Here is a 24,853-nt window from a genome sequence, read left to right as displayed (position 1 = left end):
CATAAACTGCCGTATGTCAACCTAAGTGTCTGCACTAAAATGTAGCTCCCACCGATGCAACTTGCCCACTACACTGCCTTAATAATGCCACTTCCACAAGTAGTTAGGTTGATGTAGTGTCAGGGTAGACACTCCGTTGCTTACATTGACAGTTGCTGCTTTTCAGAAACAGTCCCACAATGTCCCACGCTGGCAGTTAAATCGGTGCAAGCGCTCCTGGTGAGGACATAGACTGCCGACACAAGGAACGTAGTGTGTACGTGTAAAACCGATTAAATTACTGCAGTGGCGGTATGTCGATGTAACTTAAGTTGCTTTAATTTTGTAGTATAGACTTGCTCTCAGTATTCTCTGCACTCCTCCAAATGAGTTGATTTCCTTCCTGAACTCTGCTTGATGCATTTGGGGTTGAGAAGGAGGGCAGGCAGGTCAGGGAAAGAGAGAGGAGGTGCAGATATGTACCACATTAGCTTTCCACTTCCCCACCCCCACATCTCTGTATTTGAGGGAGGAAATACCATCCGTTAAGATAACATCCTCCTTTCGTGTTTGATTTGGTGAGCCTGGGAATTGATTTACTGAAGATAAATATCAAACTCTTTGCCTACCACTGCAAACTGCTTATTGCCATGTTAGGGAGACAAGGTGGGTGACACAATATATGTTTTACTGGACCAACGTCAGTTGGTGACAGAGAAGCTTTCCAGCCACACACAGCTCTTCTTCAGGCCTGGGAAAGGAATTCCCAGTGTCACAGTAAAATGCAAGGTGGAACAGCATAAGTAGTTAGCACACATTGTAAGGGACCATTCAAGGTACAGTAGCTTGTTACCTCTTTTTGCCCTGTGACTTGAGAGGAGCTTAAATTCATTACTCTGCTATACACCAAAAATCCATGGACTGAACAGAGACACTGGATTACAACAATTTGTATCCCACCAACAACCCTTTCTTTTTGTCCTATGTACTACAGAGGTGTTAACGGGTCTATCTGGACTGGTCCCTTACAATATGTACTAAACTACTTGCACTAAACCTGGTGGTTTTCACCCTGTGGTCCGCAGACTCGAAGGCTATGTCTACATTAGAGAGCTTACAGTGGCACAGCTGTACTGATGAAGATATGCCACTGCAAGATCTCCTATATAGCTGCTCTATTCTGACAGGAGAGAGCTCTTCCATCGACAATTAAACCACCCCCAATGAGCGGCAGTAACTATGTTGGCGGGAGAAACTCTCCCACCGATATAGCACTGAGCACACTACCAGTTATGCCAGCAAAACTTGTCACTCAGGGTGGTGTTTTCTTCACGCCCCTGAGCGACATAAGTGGTAGTGAGGGCATGGCTTAAGGCAGTGATACTCAGACTGAGGCTCATGAGCTGCAAGTGGCTTTGGTCTGACTCAGTATGGCGGTTCTTATGTTCTTAATAGAACAGAGTCTGTGTCTAGACAGCATAGCTGTGATTGTCACTAGAGATCTGATAGGCCTGTGAACCTTTTCCAAACCATAACCCTTGTGTCAACAAAGAAATTTCAGGACCGCCTTTCCAGATTCAGGACTCTCCTCCCATCTAGATATAAAGAAATTATGTATTCATAAGCCAGAGGCTGAGTACCACCTACTAGGCAACTAATTTCTAAGTCCATTATAGTAAATGCAACGAAATGTTGCATCTACCTCAGAACATGCTTTTCAGTTATCACAGATGTGAGATTTACAATGCTATTAGAACAGTAGCATTCGATTCAATCTGAAGGTAGAACATGTTAGACAAAATCCTAGCTCCACTGAAGTTGGTAGCAAAATACCCATTTATTTCAATGGACCCAAGATTTAACCCATTATTGCAAAGAGGTCAAGGGGCCATAATTACTTTGGGGCAGATTCTCTGCCCTGTTCCACTCTTTTGTGGCACTCCTGGGTAGGGTTCTGCTGCCTTTGCACTAGTTGATTCCTCCAACATGGAGGAATCCCCAGTGGCTAAAGGAGCTAGCATAACTGGCTGCCTTGCCTCTCCTCCCTGCAGCACCTAGTGCAGAGAACATACTGGGGTGGAGAGGTGTCTGAGGAGAGCAGAAATGGCAATGTGTGCTATGACCCCAATTAGTCAAGGCTGGTGCATGGTTCCTAGAGAAATGAATCAGCTGATGCAAATGACAACTGCTCTAACCAGTGGGGGATCTGAAGGAGAGGATCAGGGACATGTAGCTGGTTCCCAGCTTCTCTTCTCCCTCCTCCACTCAGGATACCCAGGTAGTTGTGTAGTGGAGGGGAGCAGTCCTTTCTTAGGTGCTCAGCTAGGCTTAGACAGAACCAGTTACGCTCCCATCAATTCTGTTCTCCCTCCTGTCCAGTGCAACAGCCAGCCAGCAGAGGATCTACTGAGAAGCTAGAGCAGGGAAGGGACAGCAGCTGCTTAGAGCAGTGGTTTTCAAACTTTTTTTCTGGGGACCTAGATGAAGAAAATTATTGATGCCCGCGACCCAATGGAGCTGGGGATGAGGGGTTTGGGGTGTGGGAAGGGCTCCAGGTTTCAGGGGAGGGGTTCAGGGCTGGGGCAGGGGCGTGGGGTTGGGGTACGGACTTACCTCCAGCAGCTCCCGGTCAGTGGCAGGCTTCCCGCCTGTCTTGGCGCCAAGGATAGCGCTGTGCCCCGGAAGCGGCCAGCAGCAGGTCTGGCTCCTAGGCGGAGGCGCACAAGCATCTTCGCGCGACTCTCACCTGAAGGCACTACGTTCCTGCCAGTGCTAAGAGCAGGGGCAGCGCATGGAGCCCCGTGGCCCCCCTGCCTAGAAGCTGGATCCGCTGCTGGCTGCTTCCAGGGCGCAGCGCGGTGTCAGAACAGGTAGGCACTAGCCTGCCTTAGCTGGGCAGCACTGCCAATGGGACTTTTAATGTCCTGGTTGGCGGTGCTGACCAGAGCGACCCAGTGCCTGACATGCTGTGACCCCGTACTGGGTCGCAACCCAAACTTTGAAAAACGCTGGCTTAGAGGGCTCCTGACTCACAGAGCTGTTCCTAAAGCTACAGAGGAAGTGGTAGGAGGCAGTGTCCTTTCTGTCCTCCCTGTAACCATCAGGTTAATGCAGACTATTTAAAAATCACAGTCAAAGGCTCAGGAAACATTTTCAATTAATAAATGAAAGTTATTACAGTTACCCTCAAAGGTCACAACTGGGACAGCCCTGTATTCAAATGCCTCCATTACATAAAGAAACAATAGTACATAATTACACGATAAAAAAAAATTAACTAAGTCAGTTTTCTTAATTTTTATTAAATTCAAAAATTGCAGAAAAAATTCACAACAAATTTCTAAATACAGGTAAAAACAAGTCAGCTGAAATAATTGTTGTCAAGTTAAAACTTATTTTTCCATTACCTTCCCTTCCTTGCTATTGCCCACAGTACTTTCAGAAATCCCACAAATGCTAGAAAATGGTGGATTTCATCTGTTAGTATTAGAATAAACCACGAGTTCACTATGTAAAAACAGCTAACCATTTAGGCACAAGGTGGCAGAAGACATAAGTACAATTTTCAACCAGGCTTCCTTAGTTTGTTAGTTGAAACTGTATGTGCCAAAGATGTGTTCCCTGCACAGTACTGTGTGCAGAATGTAATAACTTATTCAGCAGCCCTACAGCTCTAAAATCCTTTGGGCAAAGTATAAATTACCACCAATTATTTTGAATGCTTTGTTCCTTCCAGAAAACTCACGAGAAACCAGAGAAGTCCGGGGTATACATTATTATGTCTATGTAAATGTTTAGGGTGGAACAATGGCAAAATTGGTAAGATATTTCAGACACCAGAGAATAAAAAAAAGTAGCGATAAGCTATATTTTGCAAAAGACTGGTTTACAATTGTGTCCCCATGGGTCATAAATAGTTTTGCTACTGCCTCCCAAGATGTCACGAAAAGCAGTCACATGCCATGACAGAATACTAATTTGACTAGATCATCCCAATAGTGCAGTATTCAAGGCAAGCTATTAATGCGCCTTGTTTTTCCTATCTTGAAAAATAAATGTAAAGGCTGAGAATCAGATCTTTATAAGGAATTTTTTTTTAAAAACTGTTCTATAACACTGATTTTACCTTTTGTCCACCATCAGGTATATTTGCCATTCTAATAACAGGTGCAGCTCTGCTGTCATTCATAAATACAAAATTTTATTTGCATTTCATTAGTTTAGAAAGACCACAATGCTTTTCAATACCACAACATTCAGGACACACCAAGTTATTCGAATATGTAACTACTGATTTACCACGACTAAACTAAACAGTGCATTGTAATAAAAGATATACCAAAGATATAGTTCACAAAGTCATTATCAGACAAAAACCTAACACAGTATATGCTTGATGGAAATAATTTCCACCATTAGGGGAAAAAACATGGTTTTCCATAAACCCCTCCCACCCACCTAGATGTTCAGACAAATACACATATATATTCCCTCAACACAGGAAAATGTATTAAATTCCTTTTAAAAAGAATTTGTCTAGGACAGCAGCATTGCTTTTCATACCATCTTTTAGAATTCAAAATACATCTCCACTTTTCTTGCAACCTAGCTTATGTTTAAGCAGAAAATTAAATGTGTGAGTTGACACTGCACCCTTAGAATTGCACCAAATGTGATGTCTTAATACACAAAGCAATGGTCTACTATTAAACATAATAAATAATAAGACAGATTGCTGGAAATTACAAGTAGCATTGCTGTAGATCTAGTCAGCTGAAGATGCTACAGTTCCACCCCACTCCCTAAAAAAAAAAAAAAAATCATCTGAATATATTAAAGGAAACAATGACGGTTATGGAAGCTTTGTACATAAAGTTTTCAGTTTTAAAAAAATTCATCTTTAAAATAGTTAGCAAAGCACCATATACTTATCTTCATACAAGAAGAGCTTCTGCTTGCCTGTTTATAATAACAAGGACTATTACAATATTTATGTCAAGAATAAGTATAGATTTAATTTCTCCTCCTCCTAGACTTGGAGTGTGGCAGTTTCCATATACTGTACAATATTTATAACACTACAGTGATGAATGAAATATACCGTTTTGGGGAAGAGGGGCAATATTTAACTGTTGCAACTGAATCTTACACAGGATTGCATATTTGCATATTTACAAATAAGTGTGTAGTTCTGACTTGAAAAACAAAGTGCAACACGAAACTGCCAAATGATTGTAGTGCAGACACTGTCTTCTCTCTCCCACTCTGTATGAAGCAACAAGTCAACAGCAACGGACATGTGGTCTTGGCGGAGGCAGTTCAGGTGGGATTTCTGGCTCTGGTTGCAGGGACAGTATACTGTTGGACAACTCATTCCTCATAATATCCAGAGGCATCTTAAAAAAAAAAAAAGTCTATAAATGATTACCTGCACTGAACTTTTTAGTTTATTTCAATTGAAAAGAAAAGCTGCAGAACGAATGCTCAGCTAAAATATTAACATAAGGACCCCAACATCAAAATATTTCAATTACCACTTTCAAATAGAAAAAAAAAGTTACAAATCAGTGTTAAAAATACAGTATTGCTATGTTGACAAATAGAAGCATGGAACAATTCATATGTTATGAAGGAAATATACTTAATTCGGGGAGTTTTCATGTAGCCAGTTTGTCAATTATAGAGAATGTATTTTAAAGTTTTTAATATTCCAGAAGCGTTATCTATGTGAAGTATGTGCAATTTATTGAATTAAACATAATGCTGGGAGATCAAATTAAATCTGCGAAATTCCTAATTTTGCCTCAAATTTAGGTGGCCTTGGACAAATCATTCAGTCTTCTCTGTGTCCTGGCTTCCATATCTGTAAAATGGGGATAATACTTGCCTACCTCTTGGGGTATGGATTAATTTTTCTATAGCTCTTTCAGAAGTGCCAAGTAGTATTGTAGACCACCTATAAGGATCTGTGTATGGCAGATTGCATGGATAAGATTCAAGATCACAAATAATCCTGTAGTTTAAAGAGGTACACTAATAAGTAATATACATAAAATGAAGTTGTTGCCTTCTAGTGTTAACATAGTGGTTCAGACTTTAAGAATAGTTTAACACAAATGAGGCTCTCTCCATAGAGAAAGACTAAACACTTGCATTGTTTTAGGGCATCTGAAAATACAAAAAGTAACATTTCTATCAGGTGACCATAATTTTTTGAAATATAGCTCACCATGATTTACACTGATACTAATAATACTCACTTACATAACACAACTCAGCCAGGATTGTACAGCCCTTTCCGAAGGTGGATAACAGTTATAGCCATTGTATAGATAAGGAAAGACTATCCTATATTGAAGCCGGGGTAAACAGAAGACGGGGTCTCTATTCTCTGCTCTGATGCTCTAGCCTCTCGACTATGCTGTAGACAGAAGCTCTGGTCTGCAAACATACCAGGGATGATTCTCTTTCGCTAGTTGACATATAAGTTGCCGACTACTTGTTTTTCCAGCCCTTTGTAGTTCTTATCTCTCATTTCAATTTAAGGATGAACATTTATTTCTGCTTTGTCTAAGTCAATTCCCCAAATCAGTCTCAATTAACGTATGGCAACAAATGGAAGCAGGCAAATGCAGTCAGCTACTGAACTATGGTCTAAAATGAAGTTACCGTGCAGAGAAGAATACACAAAAATTTCAACCACCGTGCAGTGTTTAGCTGCTACTGAAGAGCTGAAGGATAGCAGATGGTTCTCAAGCTGCATACTGGTACCTCCAAACTAAGTCAAAATTTTACTTGCCATTATGTGCTCTGAACAAATACTGGTACCAGCAGTAGTTAAATATAGTCCCCATCTCCACAGTACATACATATTACCTTTTTCAGGATGTCATCTACAAGTTTCAGAAATATTTCATCCACATTAAAATTATCCTTGGCACTTGCTTCACAGAACCGCATCCCAGTTATTTGCTGTGCAAACTGATGGAAATAAATAAAGTAACTACATGAAGCTAGATTTTTTTTTTAAGAGATTAAAAGAAAAACTGTACTTGACAAAACATGAGCAAAACTGAATCTAGTGTCACATTAGATCCATTTGTGTCAACTTCAGTTCTGCAAGATATTTTTTCTCTTCCCATTCTGTTTTGAAGAGTGTAATCAGTGTGTAAAAATTTAAGCTGTCTTTAATACATTCCGTTAGTTTAACATGTCAAAACGAAATCAAGAAATAACTGAAAACCAAATAATGAAATGATAAATGTTAGCTCAACCATGAAACCAGACATACAAAAATGTGACACTTAGTGTGCTGAATACACAGCTCATACAGAGAACAGTTCAGTTCATATATTTATGTTTGTTTGTTTTATTTCTTTTCATTTGCTTTTAGATGAAGTTGATGCTCTTGAAAATGAGTAACTAGCAGCACTAGAAAATGCCAGGATTAATGCAAGCATATATGCTCCATGGCTTTGGAACAGCTTGCCAGGCAGACTTAACCCTGGGCTATGGTACCATCTCATTCCATGGAGGATTTCAAAATTGTGGGAATTTGTTCTGAATTGGAATGAAATCAGATTTGGAAATAGCAAAATCCTCTTTGAAGTGGAATACCTCCACTCAGCTCTAAGAAATTCAAAAGGAAAAATGCAAAGCTCTCAGGGACTCCATACACCAGAACTTTAATATCATCTCACCTGAACACCATGCCTATCAATTCTTATTCTATGACACATCCATATAGAAAACACACACACACACACTTAGGTTCAAACACAAGAAAAAGCATTTTCAAAATTGCAGTTAGAAGATGCTCAGTTAAGAGTACCCTTTTTACTTTGTTTTTATATAAGTTGGTAATGAACTACAAAGAGGTTTTCAATCTTAGTGCCTTGAGCTAAGCAGCACTTATGGTCTGCTGCATTAATACACCAAATTTTCAGACAATATTTGGGTACATATTTAACTTCTTCCAAAGGATAAATTATTCACATGTCCCTTTATGTTTTCACATCATGCACTTACATACTTAGCCCCTAAATAATTCCAGAATATCAGAAGAGGAGTTTATCAAGTAAAAACACAAGACAAAACTGGTTTTTTGTTTTTGTTTTTTTAAATCAAACAGCTATCAGCTAGTATTTATTTGTATTTCCCCTAAGATTACTGCAGTCTGTTTTAGAAATCTCTCCCCCTCCAGTGCTCTGTCCACAGTATCCTCCAGAAGTCATGCCATGACAATACTTTACATCTTATAACAAGAACTCTTGCCTCCCCCTCATTAACAAATACGGAGAGCCAATGTCAACAGTACATCAGCTTTCAGCAGCACCTCTGTGCTCATTTCCAACACACGGATAGCATGACAGGATACATAATCTTTATTTTGTGCATTGTCAAAGCCTGGATTTTGAAAAGCTGTCTTCACATTCCAAAATCTTCCCAGGTTGGTCTGATGTCTCTAGAATTTCAGGAGACATTCAAACGATTCTCTTCCATAGAAAACCAACCTTACACACCCTGAGCATTGTGGGTACATATGGTTAGTCTCCTGGATAGTAACCTACTGGAAGAGATGCCAGGGATTGATTTCATGGTCTGGTTTTCTCACAGCTTGAAGTGATCAGGAGCAATTTGGAAGAGGATGAAATAGCAGATTGAACCTAAACAGAAGTCCAGCAATGGATAAGTCCCCCTTGGAAAATTATTACAGTGGAAACTAGGTGCATTCACCTATACTTCTTTTTACAGAAGAAAATGCTCTTCCTTTTTGGAGTTTAAGATTCCTGGAGACGTCATGCCAGTGACGAAGAAATGGATCAAGATTACTTTGACTCAATCATAGGTATGTCATGATCCAGACAAGGAGCCAATTCTCGAGTCTAGCCCAAGCTGTGCTCCGTACAGAAGTCGCTTAAAGCCAATTTTGTGCTTCACTAATCTCGGGACAGTCAGGAGCTACTCTGGTCCCTCATATAAGTTAGAGCAGTTTAATGGATGCTTTAACCTACACTAGCTGTAACAAGCCCCCAGAGGTCATTTGCTGGCCCTGAGCACAAGGTGCCACAACCTCCCTCCCTCCCCTTCTGCGAGGGAATGGAAAGGGCAGCCTATAGTCAGTTCTACACCAGCTGAGGATGTGAGGGGAATCTTCAGCTGATTTCTCCAACACTTCATGCTACTTTGGGGTTCTGAGGATCCAGCCCAAGTTAGTACCTTCTAATTTCCTCTGTTTCTTTAGGGCAAGATGACATTCCTTACATTAAAGAAACATACCTGGGTATGTTCTGTAATACCTGGTATAAGCTTAAAAACAGATTTTGGTAAAATAATGTATGCTTAAAACACTGTATGTCTTCTATAACTCTAAGGGTATGAAGGAGAGTAGTATCATAGATGCAACATCAAAGCAGCGTCCCTGCTGTAGGTACTTGTTTATAGCAAAGGCAGTACAACTGTTGTTTTTAATCAAACACTAGGTTAGAAAAAAAGGTTTCTCCTTTTTACCTAATTAACTTCTCCCTCTCTCCCCTCAAAGAGTCACGTATCTTTCAAGGGGCAACGTGATTCCACTCAATGCTTGCCTGGCCTGGAATTTCAACCATCATTAGATTTATCTCAAACTTGCAAAAGATTCAGCACAGCCCAAACTTACAGCTGTACATTCTTCACAATTCCAATATGAGCTCACAACCACCTTCTTTCACCATCACTAAAGAATGTTAATGATTTGATTCCACCTGCTCTTACCTTTTCTCCCTGTTGTCGAGTAATCTCTCTGTCAACTTCACAGTCCAACTTATTTCCAACCAGTAGAAGCTCTGCATCTTCTGAGGCATACTGAATACAGAAAAATACAGTATTTCTAGTTAACTACATCCACAAACGTAAGATTTTTACACTGTTAGTAAAAACTAATACTTATGTACCTGCATGAGTTCTGTATCATCAAAGCTCTGTTCTGCTTCTAAACGCATTCCATAATACCGCATGAGAAATATACCCGAGTTTCCCATATAGGGACTATTGTGGCCTTAATGCAAAGAAGGTAAACAGAATGCATGATTTTCCAGTGCACAGATGGGTGCCCAAATCTATGCACATTTCTGACAACACTGATGACAGCAATTTTAGTTCACAGAAGTCAGCAGAAGAATAAGAATAAGCACACAAAATAAATGCTTGCTAAAAGAACGCAGTGGAAATCCATAGCAAAAGAATTTAAGTTTTTAATCTTCTAAGGTTTTATTACAAAACCACACTGTAAAAATGTAATTTAATAGTGTCCCTTTCATAAAGCATTACATATATTGTATTTTCTATTTTTAGAGAAATTGAAGCCTACCTTATCAATCATTTTCATCCATTTTGGTAAATCCTCAAATGTCTCCTTCTTGGTGATATCATACACCAATATGATTCCCTTGGCACTTCTGTAATAAGCTGAGGTAATGCTGTTGAATCTCTCCTGACCTGCTGTGTCCCTAAAGAGTAGCAGCAAACATTGGTGGAAGTATTTTACCAGATCACAAAGCATAGACTAGGCTAACCTGGATTTTAATAAAAAACACATCATGCATTCTACAGGCATATTCCATATTTTTCGTTTCCTTCTAGAATACTAATTTCAGACATCACCAGGTAAGCGGGGTTAACAACAACTGGATCAGAAGAAGTAAGCAATTCTATATCAGTCCTATTTGTTCCACACTAACTTCACTGAGAAAAGCAAGCCCATGAATCAGTTTTACATGTCCTTGAGAATGGAGTTGTCCAATGAAAACAGATCAACAGATGAAAAAAAATTACAAACAATATTTCCTGGAAGAGTGAAAAAATAAAAGGATGCATGCTTAAGCAGCTAACACTGTTGGACTTTGTACTATAAAAGCAGCAATTCACAGATTAACAAGATTTAAGAGCTTTCATATCAACCACAAAAATTAAGCCATGTTTTTAAAACCAGTGCAGAAAATAACTGCAGAAATTATTGATAAAAGTAAGCCAATAACATGAGGATGTATGGTAGTACTTTCTGAGGCACAGATATGACTGAGTACAGTGTGAGCTTGAAGATCAAGTTCTAAATTCTGAAGTGTCCACTTATTTTGAGTGTGGAGACAGTGCACATTCACCGACAGTGCTGCCTAGTGGTCAGGACGAGGTTGGCAGGTCGTCTCCCCATTGAAACACAGTCACGTCCTTCAGCGCTTCCACCCCAAGGGTTTCCAGTCCTCCCCTTTAGCACGGGGATCTTGGGGACTGGGCTCTTGAACAGGCAACATCTTTTCCAGCTGGCCTCTCACTGTACATGAAGGCTCTTGTTGTAATGTCCTCTTGGGTCCACCCTTTTCATTAGGCTTCAGTCCAGGGCCCAATGGTGGGCAGCACCCCTCGGTACTACACAGCCCCGCCCCACCCCTTTGGGACCACTTCCTACCCCAGTCATCTTTAGCTTCACAGAATAAATCACTTCACTCTAGTCTCTGACCTGCACACTCAGTCACCTGACTCTTCTTTGTAGCTTTGCACAGGTCTGTGTTGTCAGGTCTGGACACTGGGCTCCTGGGCAGTACTTTCCCTTCAGAGCTGCTCCACTCCTCTTTTTAAAGCCCTGCCTCCAGCTTGCGCAGGCGTGTCTGGGCGGGACTGCCTGGGCTCAAAGCTGGTCCTTAAAACCCTGCTCTCCAGTGTGGCGTTTAAATACCCCACCACAGGATGCCCAACTGGACAGACCTATGGCCTGGCTCTCAAAAGTGATGGGGGCTTCAATTAGGGTGCATTTACCAGCAGCTGTACTTCTTCTAGCAAGTTTATGTCCTTGTGTAGTCAAGACCCAAGGTGTTTTCACCGTATCATGAAAACCTGCTCTGAGCCATTTTCAACCATATTACCAAAAAAGCCTGCTTAGAGCAGATTTTTCATGACAAGTTAATAAAAATGCCTGAAGCTTGTTTACCCCAGAACTTTCACTGTTGTTAGTGCTGTTGCTAGAAAGTAGGTTACAAAATGCTCTAATGGATTCAAGGTTTAGGGGTTTCAACAGGGGCCTCCAAAATTAGTGGATGCTTTTTAAAGTTTAGTATGAGAGCTGGTCAAAAACAGAAAACTTCTTGTGAGACGTTTCTTAATTTAAAACATTTATTTGAATTAATTTTGTAGCAAGGTTTTAGTTTTCCCATGAGAAGTTTTGAAAAAATTTGAAATACAAAAATTAATTTATAAAATGTCACTTCATTTAGAAATTTCCCATGGGAAAACAAGGTACATTTTCCCCTGTGAAAAATTTCAATTTTGATGCAATTGTATTTTCCAAGGAGGGAGAGGGCAACTTCCAGCATGAAAATCTTTGACCAGCTCTATTTAGTACTTAGGCATTGTATGACTTCATTATGAGAAGCCTTAGAGAGCAAAACATTTTTAATAACATGGATGGATTTTTTTTTTGGAGTATTTCAAAAAGTGTCAGGTTCACAAGATCAAATTGACTGTCTCAGAGAAAGTAATTTTTATTTATCCACAGCATATTCACAGGACATACATTTGTAGAGAAAACTGCCTTTCCCCTGCCCAGTCTCAACCAAAACCTCCATGGATCACACCTATGGCTGACAGGTAATTCAGCATTAATGCTCAGTCAAGTCAATCCTTGGCCTTTCTTTTCTAACTCCACAATACCAGTTAGCATCAACTCTGTACAGATAGTTTCATGATGCAGATGATTGTCCACTAAAGCCTCAGCTTCAGATAGGCTATACCAAGAATTGTGAAAAAATAGAACTGCTAGATCATCATGACCAGTATTTTGCAGCTGGAGGATGGCACGATCATACAATGGTGAGGGGGGAAAAAATCAGTTCTGTCTTCTACTATTTCTATCTTCTGATTTTAAAAAAAAAAAATCCACACCTAAATTTACCCACACTAAACTTTGATACCCCGCAAGAAGCAAAAACATATCACCTGTTTGGTTCCAATGATACATGAGACTACCTCTATATATTTAATTGGTTGCTTTCTTTTCACTAATGACACTAATTTTAATTAAAGCTGAAATTACATACAGCTATTCTACAGCTGAAATTACATACAGCTATTACTCACCATTACAACAGTTTATTTTCTTCTATGTTAAGTTCACCTATCTTTATACCGGGGTCAAATTTATTTTTCGCAAAGTCCCTGTGACATTTCAATATGGGAAACACTTTAAAATACCAGTCAAGATTGTTGAATCTCCACATATGGAAAACATCGTCTCAATGCTTATGAAGAGACTTCTCCAAATGACTCTCTTGTAGAATTGCATCTGTCATTTCATGTCAATAAACAAGGGAATTGTGACATTGCACTCTATATGATTTTATGAAAGTATGTTGATGAGTGTGAATATAATGTAACTCAAATATGCTTCATGCAAAAGGTCTCTTGTAAGGTATCACTACAAAACTTATAATCTACTGAGCGTGGTCATCCTATTTGTATAAATCAGGGGTCAGCAACCTTTCAGAAGTGGTGTGCCGAGTCTTCATTTATTCACTTTAATTTAAGGTTTCGTGTGCCAGTAATACATTTTAACATTTTTAGAAGATCTCTTTCTATAAGTCTATAATATATAACTGAACTATTGTTGTTTGTAAAGTAAATAAGGTTTTTAAAATGTTTAAGAAACTTCATTTAAAATTAAAATGCAGAGCCCCCCCCCGACCGGTGGCCAGGATCCCGGCAGTGTGAGTGCCACTGAAAATCAGTTCACATGCCCACATGCTGCCTTCGGCATGCATGCCATAGGTTGCCTACCCCTGGTATAAATGTATCACTCTTGTATCTGAAACTAGAATTATGAAATATAACTCTGAGGGCCTATTGTAATTATGCAAAGTGTGGGCCATTAATGGTGATTTGGAATCTTGATGGCTCCCATTAACCAGGACAATTGTCTGTAGATGGCTCTGTTTTACTTGTAAGTCTTCCTGTATAGATTGCTGGCAAGGGGATAATGAAGTCTTACAGTGACATGTGATCATGTCACCTGAACTGGAATCCATCTTTAACCTGGTGCTTTTCCATTTAGAAGGGGGGTGGGAGACCCAGGGAGACAAACGATTCCCGCCTTGTGCCAAAGCTATACAAGTGGGTGGAACAGAACAAAGGGGGCTGCAGTCATGAGAAATCCCCTAGCTACCACCTGAGCTGGAACAAGGGCTGTACCAGAGGAAAGGATTATGCCCAGACTAGGAAGGCATCCAGTCTGTGAAAGAAACTTACTGAAACATCTCTGAGGGTGAGATTTTTATCTGTATTCAGTTTTATTACTGTATTAGACATAGACTTGCGTGTTTTATTTTATTTTGCTTGGTAATTCACTTTGTTCTGTCTGTTACTATTTGGAACCACTTAAATCCTACTTTCTGTATTTAATAAAATCACTTTTTACTTATTAATTGACCCAGAGTATGTATTAATACCTGGGGGGAGGGAGCAAACAGCTGTGCATATCTCTCTATCAGTGTTATAGAGGGCGAGCAATTTATGAGTTTATCCTGTATAAGCTTTATACAAGGTAAAACGGATTTATTTGGGGTTTGGACCCCATTGGGAGTTGGGCATCTGAGTGTTAAAGACAGGAACACTTCTTAAGTTGCTTTCAGTTAAGTCTGCAGCTTTGGGGCACATGGTTCAGACCCTGGATCTGTGTTGGAGCAGACTGGCGTGTCTGGTTCAACAAGTCAGGGTGCTGGATTCCCAAGCTGGCAGGGAAAGCAGGGGCAGAAGTAGTCTTGGCACATCAGTTGGCAGCCCCAAGGGGGTTTCTGTGATCCAACCCATCACAGGAATCCCTTTAGTTCCATCACATTGAATGCCAGACATGATAGAGGTGGGAAGGCAGGAATGCTATAGAGAAATATTATTGTTACTATATGGTTAGAGCTGGTGGCTGACAGTAACTGTCAAAAGATAAGATTTTCTGCTCAGTTAAGATATGGTATTTGTGGCAGAACACTGTCCTGCTAGACTTGAGTGGTTTTAAAAATACATATTCTGGGTTTCTTTAAATCATAGCCTGTAGAACAACTACTCTGAATCGCTTAACCCAAGTAGTTGCATGTTCTCTTCTAGCTATCTCAAAAGGCACTTAATTGAACACTGAGTTCCTGCTCTATCAATCCCTCAATTCAATAAATTCAAGAGTTAAATGAAAGGTGATCCAGAACAACCGTATAAATATAAGCCCCTCCTCCTAAAAGAAAAGCCCAAGCTCCAAAGAGCTAAAATGATGGGAAGAGGAAGGAAGGAGGTTATATAGTGTGGAAATAGTAAAACCCTAAAGCCCTGAGAAACAGTTATTCTAAAAATTAGCACTCTGATGGAACACAAACACAATTCTGTGCCAAGGCCCAGAATCAACAAGGTATTTACACACATCTAACTTTAAGCACATAAATAGTTCCATATGTTTAAAGTTAGCCATGTAAGTAAGTTCCTTGCTGAATCAGGCTTAAAAAAAATAAAACTCAAAAACTGTGTGATTTAATTATTTGTTGAATTTTGGTCCTATTTTCAGTTATTGTACCATGAATTAGCAAGAATGCAAGTGCCAAAATTTGACGCCAATATTAAAATATCAACAAAGGAGAAGGAAACTAACGATGTCCACATCTATTAATTTTGCAGGGAATTATACTCAAAACTAGCATTATTTCTCTGTATAGCAAAACTAAATGGAACGTTCATTCGTAACATATCCGTAGGTACTGTCTCTAAAGCATGCTGCAAAAGAATTCTTTCCTCCTTTTCCTTTAGTGTCCCTCATCCCTGCACAGAAACAAGTGAACTAATGTATTCACTTGACTGTCTAATAATGTACAGCACTAAAGAGGTTTAATAATTTGAGCATAAAGAAAGGGAAGTTTCACCAGGGGTGCTTCTGAAGTATTGGTGGGAACCCATTCACATGCAGGAAAAACATGTATAGTGGAAGAGAAACACAGTTACACAATTACTCTGTAATAGCACTTTGAATAAGTTTACATGCAAATGATGGAGCTCAGTGATATTCAGATTTCAAAAGTGTGCTGGATTTCTGCAGTTCCCTTAATGAAAAAAATCTACCAAGTTTTCTATTAACAGGGCTCTCCCCACTTACTACAAGTGAGACTGTATAAAAATAGAATTCATGTAACCTGAAGAAGCAATAAATTTAGAATATTGTCCCCTACATCTCAAGTTCAAAAGAGCTTATTTCAAAATGCTGAGGGATCCCAAATGCCAGGTGGAGAGATTATTTTCTGTATGTTGTAATGTTCTATCAGTAAGGCCCTACCAAATTCATGGCCATGAAAAACGCATCACAGACTGTGAAATCTGGTCTTTTCTGTGCTTTTATCCTATACTTTTGTAGCAGGGCGGTTACCCCGCTCTTGGGATAAAAGGAATGAGAGCAGCTGAGGGAGGCTGGCTGGCCCTGATAAGAGGGCTGTGAGCAAGGAGCCGAGTGAGAAGGACCCAGCTGCCTGGGAGAGACAGGGTACCTTCGGCAGTGCTGGGGAAGGGGCAGGCTGAGCTGGGGAGCTCAGGCCTGGCTACCTCCCATGCTGAGGCCTGGCAGGAAGGCCTAAGGAGGTACTGGGGCAGTAGGGAGACAGCTGGGCTAGAAAGGCAGCAAGTCCAACCCCCTTGCCAATGATAAATGGCCATTACAGACTGCAGTTTGCCCCAGAGAAAGGGGGCTAGATGACGACTGGCAGTAGTCACTGAGGCAAGGTGGGCATAGGAGAAGGGGGTTTCCCTGGGAGAGGAGACCCAGAGTGTGGGAGCACTGCTGTGGGGCAGCAACCCAAGGTAAGGGGCACTGGGGTCTGGGAGGGACACAGGGCCAGAGGTGGTGGAGACAAGGAAGCAGGTACTAGTAGGGAGAAACTGGCCAGCAGGAGGCACTCCAAGGCTGGAAAAAGCTAATTCCCGGACAACCAGCAGGAGGCACTGCGGTGGTGAGTAACTGCCGTCCTACAACTATACAGGACTTCACAGAAGAGACCAGCATTTCTCAAGTTAGGGGTCCTGATCCAAAAAGGAGCTGCAGGAGAGTTGCAAGGTTATTTTACGGGGGCTGCAGTATTGCCACCCTTACTTTTGCACTACCTTCAGAGCTGGGTAGCTGGCCAGGTATCCAACTCTGAAGGCAGCGCCCTGATAGCAGCAGTGAAGAAGTAAGGGAGGCAATACCATATATGCCACCCTTACTTCTGTGCTGCTGCTGCTCTGCCTCCAGAGATGGGCTCCTGCCCAGCAGCCACCACTCTCCAACTGCCCAACTTTGAAGGCAGCGCCATCGCCATTAGCGGCGCAGAAGTAAGGGCAGAAGTACTGCGACCCCCCCACAACTCCTTTTTGGGTCAGATCCCTACAATTACACCACCATGAAATTTCAGATTTCAATAGTAAATGTCATGATTTCAGCTATTTTTAAAATCATATGACCGTGAGATTGACCAAAACTGACCATGAATTTGGTAGGGCCCTAGCTATCAGGGATACGCTATATACCCAAAAGTTCGGGGTGTACAAATTCTGCAAGCGTGATTAAAAAACCCACAGTGCTTGCTTTATAACGAATAGTGTGTCTACCATCGAGATACCTTTTATGATGAGTCAGTTATGTTGTTTTGGAGCAATTCAGTTTTGTTTTGCTGCTCTCATCCATATTATACTCCAATCATAAGAAGTATTAACACATGGTATAATTAGTAAGATATTTATTATTTTAGTCTGAAGACTTATCAAATCATCCATGGGCAGTGGCAATAAGCATTAGCATGATCAATCCCAATTCATGAGATTACTGATCTAGTAATATTATGCAATGTAATAAACAATAAGAAGAACTGCCAGTCCTCAATTACAGTATCCTCTTAAAATTCCGAACAGAGTAAGTCTAGGGTTCAGGCATTAAAGTTAAACAGAAGTCCAAACAGCCACATATGTATAGTTTAGTCTAATGTAGTAAGTTTGAGTGATGGAGGCAGGAATCAAAAGTTTTTACACTACAAAGAACACCTCTACCCCATATAACGCGGGTTCGCATACAACGCGGTAAAGTTCTGACATGCTGCTCTGAGCAGCATGTTAAGGGTGCCGGGCTGGGCTGGGCCGAGGGGTTGGATAAGGGGCAGAGGGTCTCAGGGGTGGTCGTCAGGGGCTTCCCCCACCCAGGGTCTAGGAGGCAGGGGCTGTGGGGGGGGTGCACTTTGGGGGGCCCCGCAGTCCCAGAGTGGCCTGGGGGTTTAGCGGGGGCCGGGAGCAGCCCGCTCCGCTTCCCTCGCCCCGGCCCCAGCCGTGTCGCTCGGGGGAAGGGGCTTGGAGGAAGGGATTTCCCCCGCACTCTGGCAGCGGCGGAAGCGGAGCAGCCCGGCCCCAGCCCGCTCCACTCCGCCACCTCCCAGCCGCGGCGCTCCGCTTCCCGCCGCCGGTGAGTGCGGGGTGCGTCCTTTCCCCAACCTCCCCGCACTCACTGGCAGCAGGAAGCGGAGCGCCGCGGCTGGGAGATGGCGGAGTGGAGCGGGCTGGGGCCACATTGCTCCGCTTCCCACTACTGCGGTGAGTGCCTGTCAGGGGACGGGGTGTGTGGATAGGGGTCGGAGCAGTCAGGGGACAGGGAGCAGGGGGGTTGGATAGGAGGTGGTGTCCTGGGGGTGATTAGGGATGGGGGTCTCTGGAGGGGCAGTCAGGGAACAAGGAACAGGGGGGGCCAAAGCAAGTTTGATATAACACAGTCTCACCTATAACGCGGTGAGATTTTTTGTCTCCCGAGGATCACGTTATATCGGGGTAGAGTCTTGAATTAAGTCTAATATGTTGAACATGCTGAGACATTCTGGATGTCAAATATTGCTTTTACATCTATGGTACTTTTATACCTAGCACGTATTGCTATTGCAGCTAGCTAAGTAAAATCTTTGGTGTCCCTATTTTTTTTTTTTTTTAAGGAATTCAGTTATACTTTAAAATGTTGTGTTTTGTCTAAATAATGCTATTTCTCCACTTCCAACTCCTCATCCCAAACTAAGAAGTTGTGAGAATGGGAAAAATGTTTTTATTTCTTTTCCAATGTGCAACCACAAACATGTATTGTAATATTATTCCTTAACTATTTATGATTTTGCAAATAAAGAATCCACCCATCATTGTCTTTCTGCTTAATGACAAAAAAATGAGAGACATCATGCAAAAGAGATGTCATACAAGGGAAAATTTAAAACATAAAAGCAATGTACAAATGCTGTTAAGAGTCTGATTTCTTTCCCTCTATATTCATTACTCTAACATACGCAGTGATTTAGAAGTGTAAATCAGATATTGTCAGAAAACCCCTGAAAGTCTTAATTTGGATTTAATGGCTTAGGTCAGACAACTATTTTTGTTTTAATACAAATGCACTCCATGTGTACATACGCGCGCGCGCGCACACACACAGAAGCCAACTACATTTTTTTGGAGGGTGGCACGGGATGGCAGTGGAAGGAGGAAGTAATTTAAACCAAAGTAAAAATGGGTTTCATCATGCTTTTCTGATAGTGAAAAATAAAATAAAATAAAAATCTTTAGCTAGAGAAGATTTTTGAAGTGGTGTATTGGGTTCATATGAAAACAAAGAAAAACATTTTTTTTTTCAATGAGCATCTCCTCCCCCTCAAAACCCAGAATAGGCTGAAAAGCTTTAATTATGTTACATAGCTTGTTTATTTTCATACCTACATAACTCTATGAGCATCTTGAAGTATTTTCAGCACATGATTTCCTCTTTAGGGCTGGCCATGTTTTCTGATGGAACAGTTTTCTAATCAAAAAAGGATGATTCAATAGAAGCAACACTGACCATGTCAATTCAATCAAAAACTTATGGAATCTGACCTGTTAGAAAACTGCTTGGTTTCCTGCCAGCTTGCTCGCCCACCTACCTGGCTTGTCAGCTGCCTAAGTACCCTGACCCACCCCTGGCCAGCTCTCAGGCTTTCCTGCTTCTTGGGCTGCCTGGCAACCTGCTTGGCTGGTTCCCAGGAAGCCTGCAACTCACCCTTCATGTGTGCAGCCAGAAAGCTGAAAAATTACATTTCAGTTCTCCCAAAAGGAGTTTTTCTGAAATTTCCCCCCCCCCCCCAAAACAAAACAAAACCCCAACACATTTGAGGTTTATTTTTCTGATTTAGAATGAAATTTTTTTTTCCATGGGAAGGAGTTTCTAATTTTCACCTTTCAGCCAGCTCTACTTCTCTTACTGTCTATTTCACACATTCACCTGCTGAACCCAACACTTGCGGACAGGATAAGGAATATGAAATGGCTAGTTACCAAGTGTGTAATAATGATTCATTTTCACTAAATACATATACCGGGGCTGTGTGAAAAGACAGGATAATTATTTAAATTTACACCTAGGATGAAAAGGAACTGTACAGTGTGGCACATGCAGATGTACAGATAGGTGTAATGGGTGAAACTGCAAATAAAAATTTAGACTATATATCAAGAAAAGTTTCTTAAGAGTAATTTAGATTATGAGCTCTTCAAGGTGGGGAACTTATGTTTGTACATGAGACCCTGATTCTGAAGGTTTCATGACTACCATAATCCCCTCCAGTCCCCAACATCTTAGCCTCTGGATTTGCCTTCCAAGGGAAGTGATGAAAGCCTATGATCATTATAGGTGGAGCTGGTAGCCTGATCCTTCCCATAGTAAGACCCCATTTTCAGTTGCTTATAACTTTGCCAAAGCAACCATCTGGGCTAACATTTCCCAGGCTGGGTGTCTGCCCAGGCTGAACTTTTTTGGGGGACATTTCAGCTAATATGGTTCAGCCATCTAGAAAAAAAAGGTTAAGGGAAAATGTTTGCCCATGTTAAAAAAAAAATCATACAGCTATTTTACTGAGCAGGTCTAGAATCCACTGGAGCAGAAACTTGAAATTTGGCAGAGGGGTCGCATTGATGTCAGGGATGTGCCTTTTGCTGACTGGATGAAAATCTGCCCAAATCTGAAAAATCACGGTTTGCACATGGCTCAGTAGATAGTCATAGCATTTGACAGCTAAATTCCCAGAAGATTCCATTTGCAGTGGGCACACTCCATCTTCTCACAGCATCTGTGCACTGACTGGACTACATATAACACCATTTCCATAGACTGAGCATGTCCCAGTTCAGATTGTATGGACAGAGCAGTATTTTCCCTGCAACTGCTCCTCTCTGCAGCTGAGGGGGCCACTATAGTTTCAGGCAACAGAATTGAGACCAGGGAGACACTCTGCTCATGCCCAGGCAGGGAGGAAGAGAAGGAGGATGCAGTCAGAGTGGGATGCAGGGGGTGAGAAATGAGAGGAAGGGAGAAATAAAGAAGTTCTCAGTCTCCACATTCCTCTGCTGTCAGCAAATAACTGTGAAACCCACTAGCAAAGGGTGTATGTCATCTGCCTCTAATGCCTGATCCACATACTCAATGTACTACTGCTACCAGTTACTCCATAAGGCCAAGTGGCAGAGGTCTATGGCTGTAGATCTGAAGGTCTGAACCTACTGATAACCCAAGTTGGAGATCAATATGATTCCACATGATAAAACTTTTGTTTTTTCAGTTTTTTTAAAATGTTGGAAATGGTATTAAAAAATCCTATGCTAAAAGAACATTAAGGTTACAAAGTCAAACATTTAAAAGCTAGGAATTGGCAGAATTAGGTTGCTGGTATTGTGAAGAAAAATTCTTTAATATTTGTGAAGCATTAAGACACAGAGTACCATAGAAACACCTAGGATGAAATTAATAATTCTTTAGTCAGTGCAGGGTTTGGAAACTGCATTAACAAGGATAGTGGCCACACACACAATATAAGGAGGATAAAAAAAAAAAAAAACACAACCAACTACCAGAGACAACACATGTGGGGGCACGCAAGGTCCCATGCCCTCCCCCAGAATTCTGCCTTCCATTTAGCAACAGCTAAATGTTACAAGGGGGACCCATCCAGAGAGGCCGCTGCATACTCTGCCCCACAGGGTGGGGGGGAAATGGGCAAGGCTTTGGGCTGCCTCTTGCCAGGAGGCCCAGCAGTGAGGAAGCAGCAGCTCCCCCTCACCATGTATCCATACAGCTGACTAGGGGCTGACCTTTCCCACCCCCTGCTACATGGGACTGCTTCTCCTTCCCTGCTGCTGGAGTCCCAGTGCCTCCCACTACCTACTTTGCAGACCACCCTGGGGTGAACTCCCCATGGCTGTTTCCAGGGCAGGAGCCGCTCTCCCACTCATATAGCAGTGCAGGGGCTCTACACAGGGAAAACTGCCCCCCTCACACTTCAGTGGGAGTTGCCGTGTCTTCCATTTAGCTACAGCTTCTAAGATGAGTGAGGGGGCGGAGGTGGCGGGTAGCGATCCCTCCCTAAGCCCCACCACATGGGGCTGGCCTGAGCCACCTGGACTTATTGCTCGCTCCCTCGAATATTCCTCCACGCCCCCCTAGGGGAGCACACCCCCAGTTTGAAAACCTCTGTTCTAGACCAAAAGACAAGGTGTTCTAGATCCAGTGCCCCTCCCAACCCTTTAAATTGTGCCACCCCTCCAATCAATAGTTATGTGTTGCCTCTGCTACCAATTCACTGAATAAGGCTGGGGTCCTGTAGGAAAAAAAATAGTATGTGATCACATAGTAAGAGACTGTATCATAATGCATACACACAAGGGGGCTTGATTTTGCAACCTTAATGTTCTTGCAATGTACTTTTTTTTTAAATGCAATTTATAAACAGGCAGGCAAAGCACTCGAGAATGTGTTGTAGGAAACAACTGTCAATTTATCTTTTCTCTTTGCTAATATAACAAGTGTTTTCCAACATGATTTTATATGTATGTCCAGAGATTGCTTTATTTTTTTAAGTAAAGGTTAATTACAGCAAAGACATTTTAATAGTGAGAATCAAGGAGAAAGACACTTTGGGACTATGTGTATTGATGCTTCCTTGTAATAACTGACGTATATTGGTATAAATTCAGATACTTAGCCAATTCTTACGTATTTCATTTCTACATTAAATTACATGCTACATGACCATTTTAGGCATGCCTCAGCAACTGAGTAAGGGCCACACTTTAATATCCCTCTATCTTTGTTTTTTAATTATATTTTCAAACAAAAGTCTACAAAGATATTCTTAATAAGTGTGAATGATAAGGAGTTTAAGGATATCTTTTCTGACAAAAAACTGTTGCTATAAAACATTTATTCAACATTAAGAGCATGTCTGACAAGCTATATACATTTCACATTCAGTGCTACAATAACATCTTGACATAAAAAATTTGCATTACCTCTGTCAGCTTCAGTAGGCCCTGGCTAACAGTGGTGGCTCAACCACCAGCTCTGTAGTCATAGGTTTCCAAACAGGGACGCAGATGAGGGATGAAGACATGCCAGTAATATTCAAGTGTTAGATGACTGATGATACCAAAGATGCAGCAGCAGTTAACTCAGAGGGAAGCAAGACAAACACATGGTGCAACAAACAGAGTTGATGGTGACCTGCCAAGAGGCGTTAGTAAGCTAAACTCACTTCATCTATGTAATTAAAAATGAAATACTACCAGAAAATCCCACTGGTGTCATTTCGACAACCTATGTGCTTTGATTTGCTTTTACTATGGGTTGTTAGCATCTATAACAATTGATCTCTAATGCCAATTATGCATCAAGCGCTGTTAATACACCAAAGCTATTAGATAATTTATAGGATTAGAATCTACATTAACATAGCTGGTTTACTCTCTCCTAACTGTGATTTGTATCATGCTATTGTGCATCATAAGGGATCTCTCAGGACTAACAATTTCTAACTGAATGCACTGTATTATCATTATTGATAAATAAAGTCACTTGAGCAATTCTTACCAAGATGTATGTAACCTTGCCCTGAACAGAAAAAATGTGCAGTCCAAACTGAATTTTCACAGGTCATTAATACCATAACTGTTAACACATACTTTTTTTGTTTGTAAATTAGTATTTTACTTGTAATTACATTGTTACATGTAATGTCACAGAAAGAGCACCTACTATATGAAATTTCTGATGAAGAATTCAGAAAAGGCTAAATAGATTCATTTACTCTAGGACGGCAGTTATAACTGAGGTGATTTCCATACGAGTGAATGAAATTGAAACTAGAGATATTTTTCCCCTCCTTCCCTTCTAGTAGCTTCCTCATGTTTACTATGAAGAAAGTGGGTGATCATCTTTATAACTTTTGGATTTGGGGGTTGGTTGGTTTGTTTACTCCTATGCTATTTTGTTTGTCTAAAGAAAGGCTTTGACACCTCTGTAACACAAGCATATTTGTGTCCGCACAGTAATATTACATTTATTACATCATCCATCATTCCCCCTCTTGCTCTTGAAAAAAAATAAATGGCTAACAGATTTGTAAGGGAAGGAGCAGAAGGATAAGAGCTAAACCAGCTTATAACAATTAATCATATTAAACAAGCATATTGATCCATGCTAGAAACACAAAAATTAAAACATACTGCTGGTTACATTTTTGTTTTACTTACCAGATTTGTAATCTAATTTTCTTTCCTCTTAGCTCTACTGTTTTGATTTTAAAATCAACACCTATAAATAAAATACAGTAAACAAAAAGAAAAGGAGGAATAAGAAGCAAAAGCAATGAGGGTGTAATTTAAAATGAATTTTTTGTACCTGTGCATGTGTTATACTAATACACTCACAACACTTTGAACAAACAGGGATTTACACCACTATGGGTCAGCAGGGGGAGGGAATAGAGTTATTTCATATAATCTGAGCTATTCAGCCCAACCACTGTTG

The 24,853-nt window shown here is 41.0% G+C and overlaps 1 protein-coding gene across 1 annotated transcript in view; it reads right to left on the bottom strand.

Annotated features, from left to right (window-relative positions):
- Window positions 1-3,261: 3,261 nt before the first annotated feature.
- The window catches only part of RAB12 (RAB12, member RAS oncogene family), a 39,363-nt gene continuing 17,771 nt past the window's right edge, over window positions 3,262-24,853 (bottom strand). Inside the window, exons 2-6 of the mRNA XM_054017790.1 lie at window positions 24,577-24,637; window positions 10,328-10,466; window positions 9,733-9,822; window positions 6,856-6,960; window positions 3,262-5,375 (exon numbers count right to left, since the gene is read on the bottom strand). Of these exons, the coding sequence (XP_053873765.1) occupies window positions 5,262-5,375; window positions 6,856-6,960; window positions 9,733-9,822; window positions 10,328-10,466; window positions 24,577-24,637 (509 nt within the window). The 3' untranslated portion in view covers window positions 3,262-5,261. The remainder of the gene's footprint in view (window positions 5,376-6,855; window positions 6,961-9,732; window positions 9,823-10,327; window positions 10,467-24,576; window positions 24,638-24,853) is intronic.

Source organism: Malaclemys terrapin, chromosome 2 (assembly GCF_027887155.1).
Source record: "Malaclemys terrapin pileata isolate rMalTer1 chromosome 2, rMalTer1.hap1, whole genome shotgun sequence".
In the NCBI taxonomy this organism is placed as follows: domain Eukaryota; kingdom Metazoa; phylum Chordata; order Testudines; family Emydidae; genus Malaclemys; species Malaclemys terrapin.
The sequence above is the reverse complement of the archived record's forward strand: the minus strand, read 5'-3'. Positions and strand labels throughout refer to the sequence as shown.